General features: G+C 39.2%; 2 protein-coding genes across 2 annotated transcripts; both read right to left on the bottom strand.

Moving 5' to 3' along the window:
- Positions 1 to 2954: 2954 nt before the first annotated feature.
- LOC149557875 (uncharacterized) lies at positions 2955 to 6315 on the bottom strand. Its single transcript, XM_089830485.1, has 5 exons — positions 5521 to 6315; positions 4520 to 4986; positions 4069 to 4209; positions 3330 to 3368; positions 2955 to 3072 (listed from the first exon to the last, which is right to left on the bottom strand). Exons 1-5 carry the CDS (start codon positions 6313 to 6315, stop codon positions 2955 to 2957), a joined length of 1560 nt encoding a protein of 519 aa, XP_089686611.1.
- LOC149557874 (uncharacterized) lies at positions 6316 to 8554 on the bottom strand. Its single transcript, XM_089830484.1, has 4 exons — positions 8333 to 8554; positions 8024 to 8209; positions 7328 to 7639; positions 6316 to 7119 (listed from the first exon to the last, which is right to left on the bottom strand). The coding sequence occupies exons 1-4, from the start codon at positions 8552 to 8554 to the stop codon at positions 6316 to 6318; spliced, it is 1524 nt and encodes a 507-aa protein (XP_089686610.1).
- Positions 8555 to 14177: the final 5623 nt, after the last annotated feature.

Below are 14177 nucleotides of genomic sequence, written 5' to 3'. Positions count from 1 at the left end.
TGGGTGATCAAGGGCCTAGGTTTTGAAAGCTAAGGCATTCTTTGCCATTTTTTTTGCTCTTACAACATACCTAGCTCTTTCTTTTGCAATATCTAGAGCATATAGTATCATTTTTTGGAACACAAAATATTGTTAAAATTTTGATTCCAAGATAGACGTATCTATGAAGGTATTTTTTGGTAATTTTTTCATTTTTGTACCTATTTTTTTGCTCAAAATTAGATGATACTTTCTACTTTCTAGGGTACATAACTTGCTCATTTTAGCTTCATTTTTTGATCTGAAAAAATTGTCAAAAAGCTCTTCTTGAGAACATTCTAGATTCTCTATTATTTCACCAGTATTTTTTTAGATATTTGTGATACTCAACTGAATATTTTTTTCTCTTTCTTATATATGCATTCCTTCTCGCATCTGGGGTTCAATTTTTTGCATTGTGGGGGGTGTTTTATATTATTGTTTGTATCATTTATATCAATAAACCAGAAGTTTTTCAAAAATAATCAAATGCCTTCTAGAACAATGGTCAAGACATCTTCTTGTCTAGTTCCTCTAAACCCACATAACTATCATACATGGACATCTTGTACGATACGACTTCTCCATTCAAAGGGTTTGTGGTCTTGTTTAGATGAAGTACAACTAGTTTTATAGAGGCCTTTTGAGGTAATGCACCACAAGAATAACATGGATAAGGCCATGGGTTTAATTTCTTTGAATGTTTCAAACAACTTGCAATTTCATCTTGATGGGTTGAACTCCCCTCGAGAAATGTGGGGGAAGTTCAAGGACTTGTTTGGTACCATCAATGAGTTCAGAGTGCTTCAAATTGAGGCAGAGTTTTCATCACTTGTACTAGATGTTTTTCCCTCTATTGAGGAATTTCTAATGAGGAATAAACAATAGAGATCTTTACTACAAGGTTGTGGGAAAGTGAAGACTAATAAGGAGTGTATTTATTGAATATTGCCAAAGCTTCGAGCAAACTTTCATATTTATTCTTCTAACTTCCATTCCACTATGGATGCTTTGGGTCCTAGATTTACCATGCCCACTTTCAAGGTATTATGTGATCAGTTGACTAGAGAGCAAGCCAAGCTTTCATAGTTGGACTCTCTCATAGGACTCTCTCATAGGACCAAAGAACCAGACATTGGTTGCTAAGACATCTACAGGGAACCTAAAGCAGAAACCGAATCCACAATCAGATATAGCAAGCGGTGAGAGTTCCTCCAAGCCTTCTCCTAAATCAAATGCTCAAAAATCCACTCTAAAGGGTAAACCTTCTAAGTCTAGTGATTCTTCCTCCAAGACTAAGAAGTTTATAGGTGATCCTTGCAATTTGTTTGGCAAGGAAGGACATCTAGTTTCCAAGTGTTGGAAATGTCTTGAGGCTTTAGAGGAGGCCATGCAATGGCACACTATTTCTTCTCTGAAGCCACCACCTACTCCTTCAAGGAAAGGACATGCTCTTTTTGCACAAACATTTTCTTCTTTAGCTACTTGGATTCTTGATTTGAGTGCTTCCCACCATATGAGACACTCATCTGATTTGGTTACCTCACTTTCTCGCAGTGTTACTACATAGATTGCATTTCATGACTCCACACAGATTTTAGTTTCAAGTTTAGGCACTATCTCTTTAGAGGGTGGTGCACTACAGGATGTTCTCTTGGTTCCGACTATTTCTACGAACCTCATGTTTGTCTTTCAGATTTTTCATTATGGTTCTGGTAAGACAGTTGATTTCCCACAACATGATGTGGTTATCTAAGATCTCCATGATCCTGACTTGGTTATTGCTACTAGGAGTGTTGATCTTTAGTCTCACTTATATCAATTTGATGGCTTTAAGAGCTCTGATTCTACAGGTGTTTCTCTTACTGCTTATGCAAACATAGTGAGCAAGCTATGGCATGAGCATTTCGGCCATGTCAACTACAGATATCTACAACAAATGAGTACATAGGAGCTAGTGATTGGGAAACCTCATACCTCTTGTACTGATGATGTTTGTCAAGGTTGTGCACTTGGTGAACATCACAGAGATCCATTTTCGATAGGTAGATCCATACGTGTTGTAACGCCCCGCCAAGGGATCCAAAAGAATTAACCTAAAGTTTTAACTAAGTTTGCCAACATTTTTTTTTTTTAAAGATAAAACATACACATCATACATGAAGTAGCGGAAGAAAAAACATACAATCAACTAAAGCAGACATAACCGATTACATTTCTTAAGGATCCCAAGATGTTGAATTACATTAAAATTTTAGCTAATACTAAGTCTAACAACTACCACATCCCTATGAAAGAATAATGAAAAGTCCAATGTCCTTTAAATAATATACATTTGTTCTGAAAGCCCCTTGGCAAATTAAATTTGGAATGCTCAATCATCCACTGTACATGTCATAGGGTATGAAAGGCTTAAAAGAATATACATGTATAGATATAGAAATACATCATCCTCCTCGTATCCATGATACAAGTACAATAAAAATAAATGAAACCATCCACCATACATGATACACCCATCCATCATGAAATATAACCATCCATCATAATGACACATAAAAAGAATGTAAGTAAATGTAGACAAGGAAGCTCCAACCATAGTGACTATGGACGGATCTCAATGGTAAGAGTGAAAAAGCACTACCTCCCGATCGTGTGGAACCTAAATGGCCCACTCCCACCGCGTTGAGGATATAGTTTCAAGTCCCAAATAGGATATCAAACCAAATTTAAACCTAATTTCTAAAATTACTAGACGAGGTATTCCAAGATATTTTAATTTCCATGTACACAAAAGAATTAACATGCATACTAGAAATTCACAATATTTTTTGAAAAAAGGGGTAAAAATTTATTCAGTGAAAGCCAAATTACAAAGGCCTCAGGCCCAATCCATCAAACCACTACCCAAAACCATTAAGTTCTATCTTTTTCCACTAAAGCTCAAAAGTCCCTACATAATCAGCAAGAAGATCATTCGTATCGGAAATATCCCAACTAGCACCTTTCTCCGAAGCCCATTTAGCCAAGACATCAGCAACTCCATTCCATTCTCTGGGAATATGACAAAAGGAAATCTCATCAACAAAGCTACTCAAGTGAAGAATCTCTCTAACAAGAGAGGCAATATACCAGTTACAATCCTCTATTCTGTGGTTGTTTATCATGTCCACAACAATCTAAGAGTCTGATTCACACACTATTCTCCTCCATCCAAGAGAGTAGGCTCGCTCCATAGCCACCTTAATGGCTAAGGCCTCCATCACGTTATTGGAATGAACTCCTTTGTGAACAAAGAATATGAAACAAACCTTGCCATCTGCATCTCTCCCAATTCCCCCCACACCAGCCTGTCCAAGATTCCCATGGGAGGAACCGTCAGTGTTAATCTTTAGGATGCCATTTGGTGGAGGTCTCCATCTCCCTATCCTACACACTCTTCTTTTTAGTGGCTGAGATCCTTTACTGCTTCTACTTCCCAACTCTTTCTCCGCCAATCCAAAATTCTAAACTATCTTGAAGTCATCAGGATCCACTGGCCCCATCATATCACATTTAGCATAGATAGTTTCCTGAAGCTTAATCAAGATCACCTACCATAATTTAGTGACCCCCAAGCTGGAGTTACAAAAAATTCGACAATTACGCTCCAGCCAAAGATTCCAAATAATGAAAGAAGGTCCAACAGCCCAGGCCACCTGGAGGAATGAGGCTTTCGCAGGGGGTCTACCCAAGCTATCCCAAAACTCAATAAGAGATTCAACATGAATGCATCCATGACACCATGCTTCCCACCACATATGCCAGATTTCTCTAGAGAGAGAGCATAAGAAGAATAAATGAGAAACATCTTCTCCATGCATCCTACAGAGGGGGCAGATCGAAGGACCTTGAAACCCTCTCCTCTGGAGGTTATCCCACGTAAGACACTTTTTTTGAGCAACTAGCCATAGAAAAAAATTACATTTAGGCCATGAGAATCTATTCCAAACCTTTCGCCACAAGGGAATTTCTTGAATCTCATTACATTGACTATCCAGTCGAGCATACCCCTGAGCAACACTGAAACTACCTTTAGGGCTAGGACCGCAAGCCAGGATATCTTTGTCCTTAGAAGAACTGCACAGCCTAAGAGAGAGAAGATTGGCCAGCTCTGCTCGAATCTCCGAGGAGCCCCCTCGGGGGCCAGTCCTAAGGATCTTTCCAACTAGCAACAATCATCGAACTACAACTCTTCATAGTTTTGAAGTGAACGACTTTGTTCCATCTTCCAGTAGAAAAAATCTGATATAGAGGTTGAAGATGTGGATGGTTGGAGAGAATGGGAGGATAGCCATCCCAGGAGTCATGCCAGAATAACACACTCGACCCCTCATTACATATCCAGAAGAGGCCGTCCTTGATGAGAGGAGCACCTCTTTTAAGAGTGTCCCAAATAAAGGATCCCTTACCATTTAGTTCCAGTCTAGGAATATCCTAAAAATCCTCTCCTGGGAAGTACTTATGGGCCAGAATTTTAGCCCAATCTTGATCTTGATTCTTGCACCATCTCCAATATAACTTAGCCACCAAAGCTTTGACACTAAGAGCCATAGATTTAAGGCCTAATCCCCCAGAAATCTTAGGCTGGAAAACAGTGTTCCAATTGGCCAAGCTCCATCTAGAAGAGAGGAGAGTGCCTGACCAAAGAAATTGTCGCGACAAAGCATCAAAATCTCTCATGACTCCAATGGGAGGAGTTTGGACAAGACACCTATAAATGGGAAGAGCCTGAATCACAGTCCTGAGGAGGGTGACCCTTCCAGCTGAGGAGAGCCATCTATGAGTCCAATGACTCACTTTGCTCCGAAATTTGTCCAACAGACCTTGCCAATAATCTTTCAGCTGAGTTCCCAGGGCTAGTGGCACTCCAAGATAAATCAAAGGAAGGGAAGTAACCTGAAACTTGAGAATTCTAGCAATTCTGACCTGAATTGACTAAGGAGTATTAAAGAAATAAATAGATGATTTACCTTCATTAATCTGATGTCCAGAAGCTTTCAAATAAGTATCCAAAATCGCTTTGAAGTTCCTTGCTTCATTTATGGTAGCCAATCCCATCAATGCAGTATCATCCACAAATTGGAGGTGTGTGTATGTTGGAATGTCATTGTGCCACTTCCACCCTTGAACCAGCCCCTTTCCTGCTTGAGATTTTATAAATCTGCCCAGAGCCTCTGCCATAATGATAAACAGATATGGAGAGATAGGATCATCCTGTCAAAGCCCCCGAGAAGCAGAGAAAAGATCAGTAGGCTCTCCATTAATAAGGACTGAAAAGGAAGTGGAATTCACACAACTGAGAACCCAATCCACCCACTCCATATCAAAACCAAAAGCAAGAAGCACACGACCCATAAACTCCCAACTAACTCGGTCATAAGCTTTAGCCAAATCCAGCTTAATAAACATAGCCTTTTCCTTGGAAGTGGCCATAGAATGAATAGCTTCTGAAGCTATAACCACTCCATCAAGGATCTGTCTACCTCCAACATAACCTCCTTGTTCCTCGAAAATCAAAGAGGTAAGAAAAGGATTAAGCCTTTGAGCAATTAATTTTGTGATAATTTTGTACGTGACATTGCATAAAGCAATAGGTCTGAATTGATCCAACCTGTTAGCTCCCTCAATCTTGGGGACAAGAGTCAGGAAAGTAGCATTCAAGGACTTGAGCATTTGTTTATTCTGATATGATTCCCAAACAACTTCTAGAAGATCAAATTTAATAATCTCCCAGAACTCCTGGAAAAATTCAATGGGAAATCCGTCTGGGCCCGGGGCTTTACCTTTCTTCATACCAAAAACCACCTTCTCCAGCTCTTCGAGCATAACAGGTTTTAACATATCCCTATTCATACTGCCAAACACAAGATGAGGAATGCAATCTAAAATAGCTCTTGTCTCCACCAAGGAAGCAGGTTCCTCTTTAGAGAAGAGCTGAGAGAAGTAATTAGTGGCTTCTAAAGAAATTGCCTCCTTGGAAGAGAGATGATCTCTAGAAGAAGATACAAGAGAAGTAATAGAATTTCCAAACCTGCGAGCTTTAACAATGTTGTGGAAGAAAGCAATGTTTCTATCTCCTTCCAGCAACCAATCCACCTGAGACTTTTGTTTCCAGAATATTTCCTCCCGAAGCTCCCATTCTTCAAGCTCCCTCAAAGTTGAGGATTCTTCAGACATTAAATCAGGAGACATTCCTTGGTCCCTGATCTGGCGAGTGACATTGTCAAGCCTGGCCTGGGCCCCCCTTAAATGCATTTAAAGGTTTCCAAAACTCTGTTTATTCCACTGTTTCAACCTGAACTTCACATGTTGAAGCCTCTTCGCAAAGGTGTACATGGAAGTTCCATGAGGGGGCCTACCCTCATACCACCAGGATAACATAAGATCATGAAGGGAAGGATCTCTCAACCACATCAGCTGAAACTTGAAAGAGGGATTCTTAGAAGTCTTGAAAGGAGTGACAGAGAGCATGATAGGCCAGTGATCAGAGCCTCTGCAATCAAGAATTTGTGAACTGGTAGCCCATTTAATATTCATCCAAAAACAAGATACCAGGAACCTGTCAAACCTTTCAGAGATTGCCTCCATCCCACTCCTTCTATTGTTCCAGGTGAATAAGCCAGAAGCGGGTTTAACATCAATAAGGTTCAAAGCACTAATGTTGTCTCTAAGCATACTAGAAGAGGGACCCAATTGAGAAATTCCTCCCTTCTTTTCCTCAAGATTAGTAACAGCATTAAAATCTCCCACAACAATCCAAGGAAAGAAAGGGTCTAAAGATCGGACAAATTTAATATGTGACCACATAAGAGATTTGCCAACTAAATCATTAGGAGCATAAATATTGGAAAACAAGCACCTTTCACCTGTCTCAAAGTGAGAAGCCATAAAAGAGATGGAGGATCTGCTCGTAACCCACCATAGGGGAGTTACCTTCTTAGGATTCCAGAGACAAGCAAGACCACCTGAGTTGCCTTGAGCACCTACAGCCTGCCAGCTACCATGGGGCCATAACTTTGGTCCACAAATATTTAATTCATCAACCGAAAGTTTAGTTTCCTGAATGAAAAAGACATCTGGAGAGTAAGAATCTATCAATCTGCGAATAGCCTTTTGTCTAGGGATGATGTTCAACCCCCTAACATTCCATGAAATAACAATCATTTAAAAGATTGCAAGAAGTGGGAATCAATGGGCTTCACAAACCCCGCTTCAACCAAAGTCTCACCCATCATCTTAACTTTCTCTTGATCCGTTTTCCTTCCACTCTTAGTAGATTTTTCTGAGGTCCCATTTTTAAAGGGTTTTGCTGTAAACCCAATATGGATGTAGCTTTAGAGCCTTTTGTGTTGTCGGTCACTCCTTTCTTGCCAGAGTGGGTAGAGGCTATGATATTTGGACAATCACGGGGATGTGAGCTACCAGGAATATCACAACATGACTCCTGAATCAATCCATCTGAGACAACAGTTTGGCCTTGTACTTCCTCAGGAATTTGGACTAGATTCTCAACTTCCTCTAGCTGGGGTTCCAAAAGAGAGATATCACTTGGGGTTGTCTCAACAGGTATACCTTCCTCCTGTATTAAGTTCTCCAGCACATTAAACCTGTTGAAGGTGTCATCACTTTGTCTATTCGTCCAAGTTCTCTTCTACCCCTTTCCTTTATTACATGGCTTAAATGGGATAAAACCCTCCTTATCTCCAGAGGGACCAGCTAGCATCGAGGTTTTTCCTTTGTCATCCTTAGGGGTTGGCATCGTATTTGTTGATGATTGAGAAAATTTATTTCGGGGGCATTTGCATTGCAAGTGCCCATACTCATGATAAATCCTGCATCTGAAGGGTAGAGTCTCATAGTCCAGCTATTGAATCCATGAACAAGAGCCTAAACAAATTTCCATAGAATCTGGCAGTGGATTAGTAAGATCAACCTCCACACAAATACGTGCATATGAAATTACCTTTCGATCCTGGGTCTGGGTGGCCGGCCCAATTGGTTTCCCAAGCAAAAGAGATATCGAATGAAGAATATCTTCTCTCCAAAATTCCAGTGGCAAACGTGGAAGCCGAATCCACACAGGGACCCGAGACGGGATCTCCTCAGCGGAATTGAATCCAGTGTGCCAGGGTTTGATGAATAGCCCAACCTAGTTAAAGAAGTATGGGCCTCCTTCAAATACTTTGCTCCTGTCCGACATGCTTGAGAAAATAACCATGAAATAGTTGTTAGCCGCCAGTAGAATTTCCATATCTCCTTCTGGATTCCAAACCTGATGAGCCCATGATTCCAACACAGGTAGAGGGAGTCGGAGACCCAAAAATTTGCATATGAGCGCATGCTTGCTCCAATATTCTACATCTTCTGAAATTTGCTCTGGTTGAATAACCAGCACAGGTCGATCATTAGATCTCTCCAAACACCCATTCGTCTTCTTAATACGAATAGAACCTTTTGATGAGGCCACGTTCTCCCCAGCTAGGATATTGCCCATCTGGCCATTAGCCCCTCCTCACATCTGAAAAGATGCATCAGGCATGTCCTGATCCTCAGTCAAAATCTGAGACTCGGGGGCCACCGATTGCCCCATGTTCGGATTCAAAGGCATTACCTCCAAGCCAAACACTAAAACCAGACTCACCCAAATCCAAAAGAGTTCTCCATGCCACAGAGGGAAGAAAGCCCTATCGGAGCAGCAAAATCTGGCCGACCCCAACTCCACAAAAACTCTCAAAGCTCTCCCCGCAGCTCCCCACTTCTTCTACGTAGACGTATCCCCCCACACACAGACTGAAGCGATAAACAGCGGCACTCGACCGCAGCAGACACTGAGAGCAGCAGGCTTAGGGCACGCAGGCCCTAGCCATGCAAAAGGCAGATCCGCAGCGCAAGGTTAATCGCATGCAGTCCATCCGTCTCCCACTCTTAAATCGAAATTCACAATATTGAAAACACTCGTCAAAGGGAATTATTCAAATAACCATTTCACAAACACAAAGAAGACAGGAAAGGAAGAGCATAATAAATTTAGCGAATAATCACAAGCGTCTACCTGGACACTGATGCTAATCGCTACGCCCAAAAAAATTGTAGAGAAAATCCTCCCCTCAGAATCTTCTCCTTTCCAAAAATTCCTTCTTTCTCCAAATTTCACGTCCCCCAAAAATGAACCCTCCAATTGTGATAAAGAGTTCCCTCCTTAAATCGGGGCACTAATTGTGCATTTACCTAGGAGAACTCTATGTTCACCAAACTTAACTCTAAATTAACTTTTCTTTATCTTTTCTTTATCTTTTCCATGCACACTTATTAAATTATTAAATAATTTTATTCACTTTTCATTTGACTTCTATTTTAATTAATTTATTAAATTTAATCCCATGCACATACTTTATGCAATTAAAATATCTTTATTAACTTCATTTGTTTTATCTTTTAAATTAATTTCTTATATTTTAACCTCATGCACGCATCATGTGAACTTAAAACTTTTAATAAATTAATATATTTTCACTTTTAAATATATTTTTTAACATTAAATTTAATAACTATTTATTAACTTAAATAATAATATTATCTAGCATTTTTTTTTTTAAATGAACTCTAAATATATATATTATTATTAAATTAAATTAATATTATCACATTCCAAATTTATACTTATGACTTTTTATCTTCAAATTTAATTCTTTTTATTTAATTAATTTTTTAATTAATTAAATATTAAAATATCATAATAATTTTACATTAATTAAATCATTAATTTAAATCTTTTAATTAGACTTAATTAATAGAAAATTCATCAAAGACTCATAAAACAACATACGAAAACCCATCAAAAAAAACATATACAAAATCAAACTAAAGGGTTATAATCATGAATTAACGTCATTCGATGCATTCGGAGGGTACTCAAGTTAGATATTTGTCCTAATTTTCAATAAAAACAAATGGCTTAAAGGTTTAGGATTTGGACTTAAGAATTTATCTCCCCTCTCTTACCATTGAGATAATGCAATAGGGTATGCTCATCCTAGCAATTCAGGGAAGTCGATACCCGGTACCTAAGAACAAATGGCTTAAAGGTTTAGGATTTGGACTTAAGAATTTATCTCCCCTCTCTTACCATTGAGATAATGCGATAGGGTATGCTCATCCTAGCAATTCAGGGAAGTCGATACCCGGTACCTGCAACCTGCATAAAATCCATGCATGTACAAACACAATATTCTAAGTTAAACAGGCAATGGCAGGAAGTGGTGCATCATGTAAATCCTGACTAGCGGGTGACTACGACTCCTTTCACCACATTAGAAATGCCATACATAAAGAAAACAAACACGCACACCATACACATGCATAAGAAGACACGTAATAATTCCATCTAACTAATCATCATCGATAACTGAAATCACTGAATAATCATCATGCATACATGAAATATAGAGTACCAAGTAATCTCATCATATAATAAAATGAATGTAAAACAATATCTGATAAACTCAAAACAATTAATAATCAAGTATAAAACTGGCCTAAAAGAGTTTGGCAATGATAGCAAAATGCAACCTAGGGGCAGGCACTACATCCACCCCCCTAGACTTAGGCTTACTCCTGGAAGCCTACAAGAATGACAACACTAAAGGACTCATTGTGTTGGTCCCATTGGACCCTTTCCCCCTATAGGAGGATATGACTCTACTAAGTACACTCTCTAGGCTCTACCCATGTCACCAACTATAGGTTTGGAAGCTGCGGGTCTCTGACCTGAGAACGGTGATTTCCATTGAAGTCAATGAGGCGACTTGTGTTCATGTTGTCTGCATGGAAAACATTCTCCGTCAAAGCTCCTCTGAACTCTAGGTGCACTAGACTGCTGAACACTACCCCCACTAGGATAAGACTAAACACTCTGAGATGGTCGATCATACTGGTTGTGCTTGATGCACTGAGCATTGTGATACTTCCTAGCATTGGAACCACTGCCACCACTCTATACGGGAGGATAAGTTCCTCCTTGCCACTGATTAACCCAGAAGGAAGTTTCCTAGTACCACCTACTCCCTAATTACCCTTCGATCATGATGCTAAAGGCGCTCCTATGAAACCCTCATATCCTAGGTTCACACTCTGCTCTATGAGGATGGCTCAATGTACCATGTCCTTGAGGATTTTTGGTTCAAACACCTTAACACCCCCAACTAGATGGTTGTTCAAGCCTCCGATGAAATGTTGTGCCAACTATGTTGGGTTGTCACTAATTCTCGAAAAGGACATGAGCTCATAGAACATGCGCTCATACTCTGCTACGATCATAGTGAACTGTCTTAGGTTATGGAACTTATCTGCTCTATTATGCTTCCATTCCTTTGGTAGGAATCGCTCACAGAAGCTCTCCAAGAATAACTCCCATGTGACATTGTTCATGTTTATGCCCATCTTCTTTTTCTCGATAGTCCACCAAGTGGCTCCAAAGTTTTCCAGGTTGGTAATAGCATACCCTGCTTTGAAATTATTGTCAAAGTCTTGCATAGCAAAAAATCTATCTAGAGAAATAAGCCACTACTCGGCTACATAACCTGAACCATGCCCATTAAAAGGTTTGAACTTGGACCTCTGAAGGTCCTTCATCTGAGCGGATACTATGGATCTCTATCGATCCCTCTAAGGGCTCCTAGACCTAGGTCTATGCTCATATCTTGCCTAATGTGCTCTATCCTAATCATGAACAGGAGGTAGGCGATCAATAATGGTCTGCATCATTTGCCTCAGATCCACCTCCTCAGAGTCGGCATGCTACTCTCTATGGCTCTCTCCCTAATTCTCACTGATATGCTCTTCCCTATTCCCTTCCTAATTAAGGTCTTCGTGGACAAACTCATGTACACTAATGTTTTTGCCTCGTCCACGGCCTAGGCTACGACCTCTAACTGAAGATCTCATCCCAGATACCATCCTACAACAAGATACAAGATGCTATAATAACCATAAAACATACTATTGTAAAGCATAGGTAAAAGACACATGTTTTGAAAATGATTTAAGTTCAATTTTCAGTTTTCCTATATTTAGGTTTACGTATAATTTTCAGTTTTGAAGTATAAGTGTTGAAGTATGAAAATATACAACTAAAAGTTTAAGTTTTGTTTCAATTCAACTAGTTCAAGTTTCAGTTGAAAAGGATATACATAATAGTTTAAGGTTTTTGTTTTTGTTCAACTAGTTAACACTAGTGGCATTCCAATATATCCAAAGCTCCCAATGTAGAAACTCGGGCTCTGATACCAAATGTAATGCCCTACCAAGGGATCCAAAAGAATTAACCTAGAGTTTTAAATAAGTTTGCCAACATTTTTTTTTTTTTTAAACAAGAAAGATAAAACATACACATCATACATGAAGTAGTGGAAGCAAAAACATACAATCAACTAAAGCAGACATAACCGGTTACATTTCTTAAGGATCCCAAGACATTGAATTACACTTAAATTTTAGCTAATACTAAGTCTAACAACTACCACATCCCTATGAAAGAATAATGAAAAGTCCAATGTCCTTTAAATAATATACATTTGTTTCTTAAAGCCCCTTGGCAAATTAAATTTGGAATGCTCAATTATCCATTGTACATGTCACAGGGTATGAAAGGCTTAAAAGAATATAAATGTGTAGAAATAGAAATACATCATCCTCCTCGAATCCATGAGACAAGTACAATAAAAATAAATGAAACCATCCACCATACATGATACACCCATCTATCATATAAGTTACAAACATCCATCATGAAATATAACCATCCATCATAATGACACATAGAAAGAATGTAAGTAAATGCAAACAAGGAAGCTCCAGCCACAATGACTACGGATGGATCTCAATCGTAAGAGTGAAAAAGCACTACCACCCGACTGTTTGGAACCTAAATGGCCCACTCCCACCGCGCTGAAGAGATAGTCTCAAGTCACAAACAGTATATCAAACCAAATACCAAAAATACTCTCTAAGTCTAAGAAACCCTAAAAGTAATCTAACTCAAAGGTTCTAAGATAGGTCAACATCTACTTCCCAAAGGCACACAAGACACTTAGGAAACCTATTATGTAAGCGGTCAAGTGTCATCACACGAATCACGTTGGAGTTACCCTAGCAGTCTCTCAGGACCCCAGGGTTCCTAGTGATCTCTATGCAGCCACTAGTATCCTCTTGTACTGACAAGGCATACTACGAAATGCAAGGTCGCAACCAAGCGTTCTCTCTACTCCCATCCTAGTCTATACTAGCACTCAAGGCATGGGCAAGAACATACAAAGACTCTTATTAGGTTCATTTTACTCTCATTTAGTGTAATGTTTTCACTTGTTAAACAACTTACAATGAGTTACCCTGGCAGCCACTTAGGGCCCCGGCCCCCATTGCAAGCCACTTCTCAACACTACATGTAGATAACCTACCCTAGGCTCATAAAAGCACAAATCAATAATCATATAAAAATCACCTTAGTCATACACAATTGACTAGAAAGCATCAAAAGATAATCCACAATAATCACATCAATTCTCTATGAGCAACTGGAAAGCATCCCAAGATAAATCACAATACCCATCGGTTCTCAACAAGCAACCAGAAAGTGTCCCAATAATACTGATCAACGACTCAACATGGTTAAGTCAACCATGTCACCACATGACATCAACATAATCAAAGAAAACACTTCAGTCCCATCAAGGTGATTGGAAAGTAACCCAAGTATAACTGATCAAGGACTCAAAATGGTTAAGTCAAGTATCTCATATACATACACCTCAGCTTCACACAAGAAGACTAGAAAGCAATAACAACAATAAATACAAACATATCATAGAACATACCATCACATTACCATGGTTGGGTTTTAAGAATCGGGATCAAAACATCATAACATCACATTCACATAACTCTCAAGCCTCTGGTAAATGTCCCAAACTAGTCAACAATCTAGTCAACCCCAAACCCTAAACATAGACATCACACAGAAAATAGGACAATCTCACAGTTGGTTTGATTGATAATATATTGTTGAGTTAATGTAACGTTTCAATTTTTTTGTTTCAGTATATATTTCAGGTAGATGAAAT

Source organism: Cupressus sempervirens, chromosome 5 (genome assembly GCF_028749045.1).
Source record: "Cupressus sempervirens isolate cs-2001-9-10 chromosome 5, ASM2874904v1, whole genome shotgun sequence".
Classification (NCBI taxonomy): Eukaryota; Viridiplantae; Streptophyta; class Pinopsida; order Cupressales; family Cupressaceae; genus Cupressus; species Cupressus sempervirens.
This window is presented reverse-complemented; position numbering and strand designations above follow the sequence as displayed.

Excerpts from the sequence above, each read along its gene's own strand:
- LOC149557875 (XM_089830485.1), bottom strand. The coding sequence starts at position 6,315 with ATGCATTTAAGGGGGGCCCAGGCCAGGCTTGACAATGTCACTCGCCAG. Across the intron at positions 4,210-4,519 it reads GCTAAAATTCTGGCCCATAA|GACTGGCCCCCGAGGGGGCT; the intron begins GTACTTCCCAGG and ends AAAGATCCTTAG. Across the intron at positions 3,073-3,329 it reads GGAGAGATGCAGATGGCAAG|AGAATGGAATGGAGTTGCTG; the intron begins GTTTGTTTCATA and ends TCATATTCCCAG.
- LOC149557874 (XM_089830484.1), bottom strand. The coding sequence starts at position 8,554 with ATGGGCAATATCCTAGCTGGGGAGAACGTGGCCTCATCAAAAGGTTCT. Across the intron at positions 7,640-8,023 it reads CCCAGACCCAGGATCGAAAG|GAGGAAGGTATACCTGTTGA; the intron begins GTAATTTCATAT and ends AACTTAATACAG. Across the intron at positions 7,120-7,327 it reads CTCAGAAAAATCTACTAAGA|GAAACTAAACTTTCGGTTGA; the intron begins GTGGAAGGAAAA and ends TTTTTCATTCAG.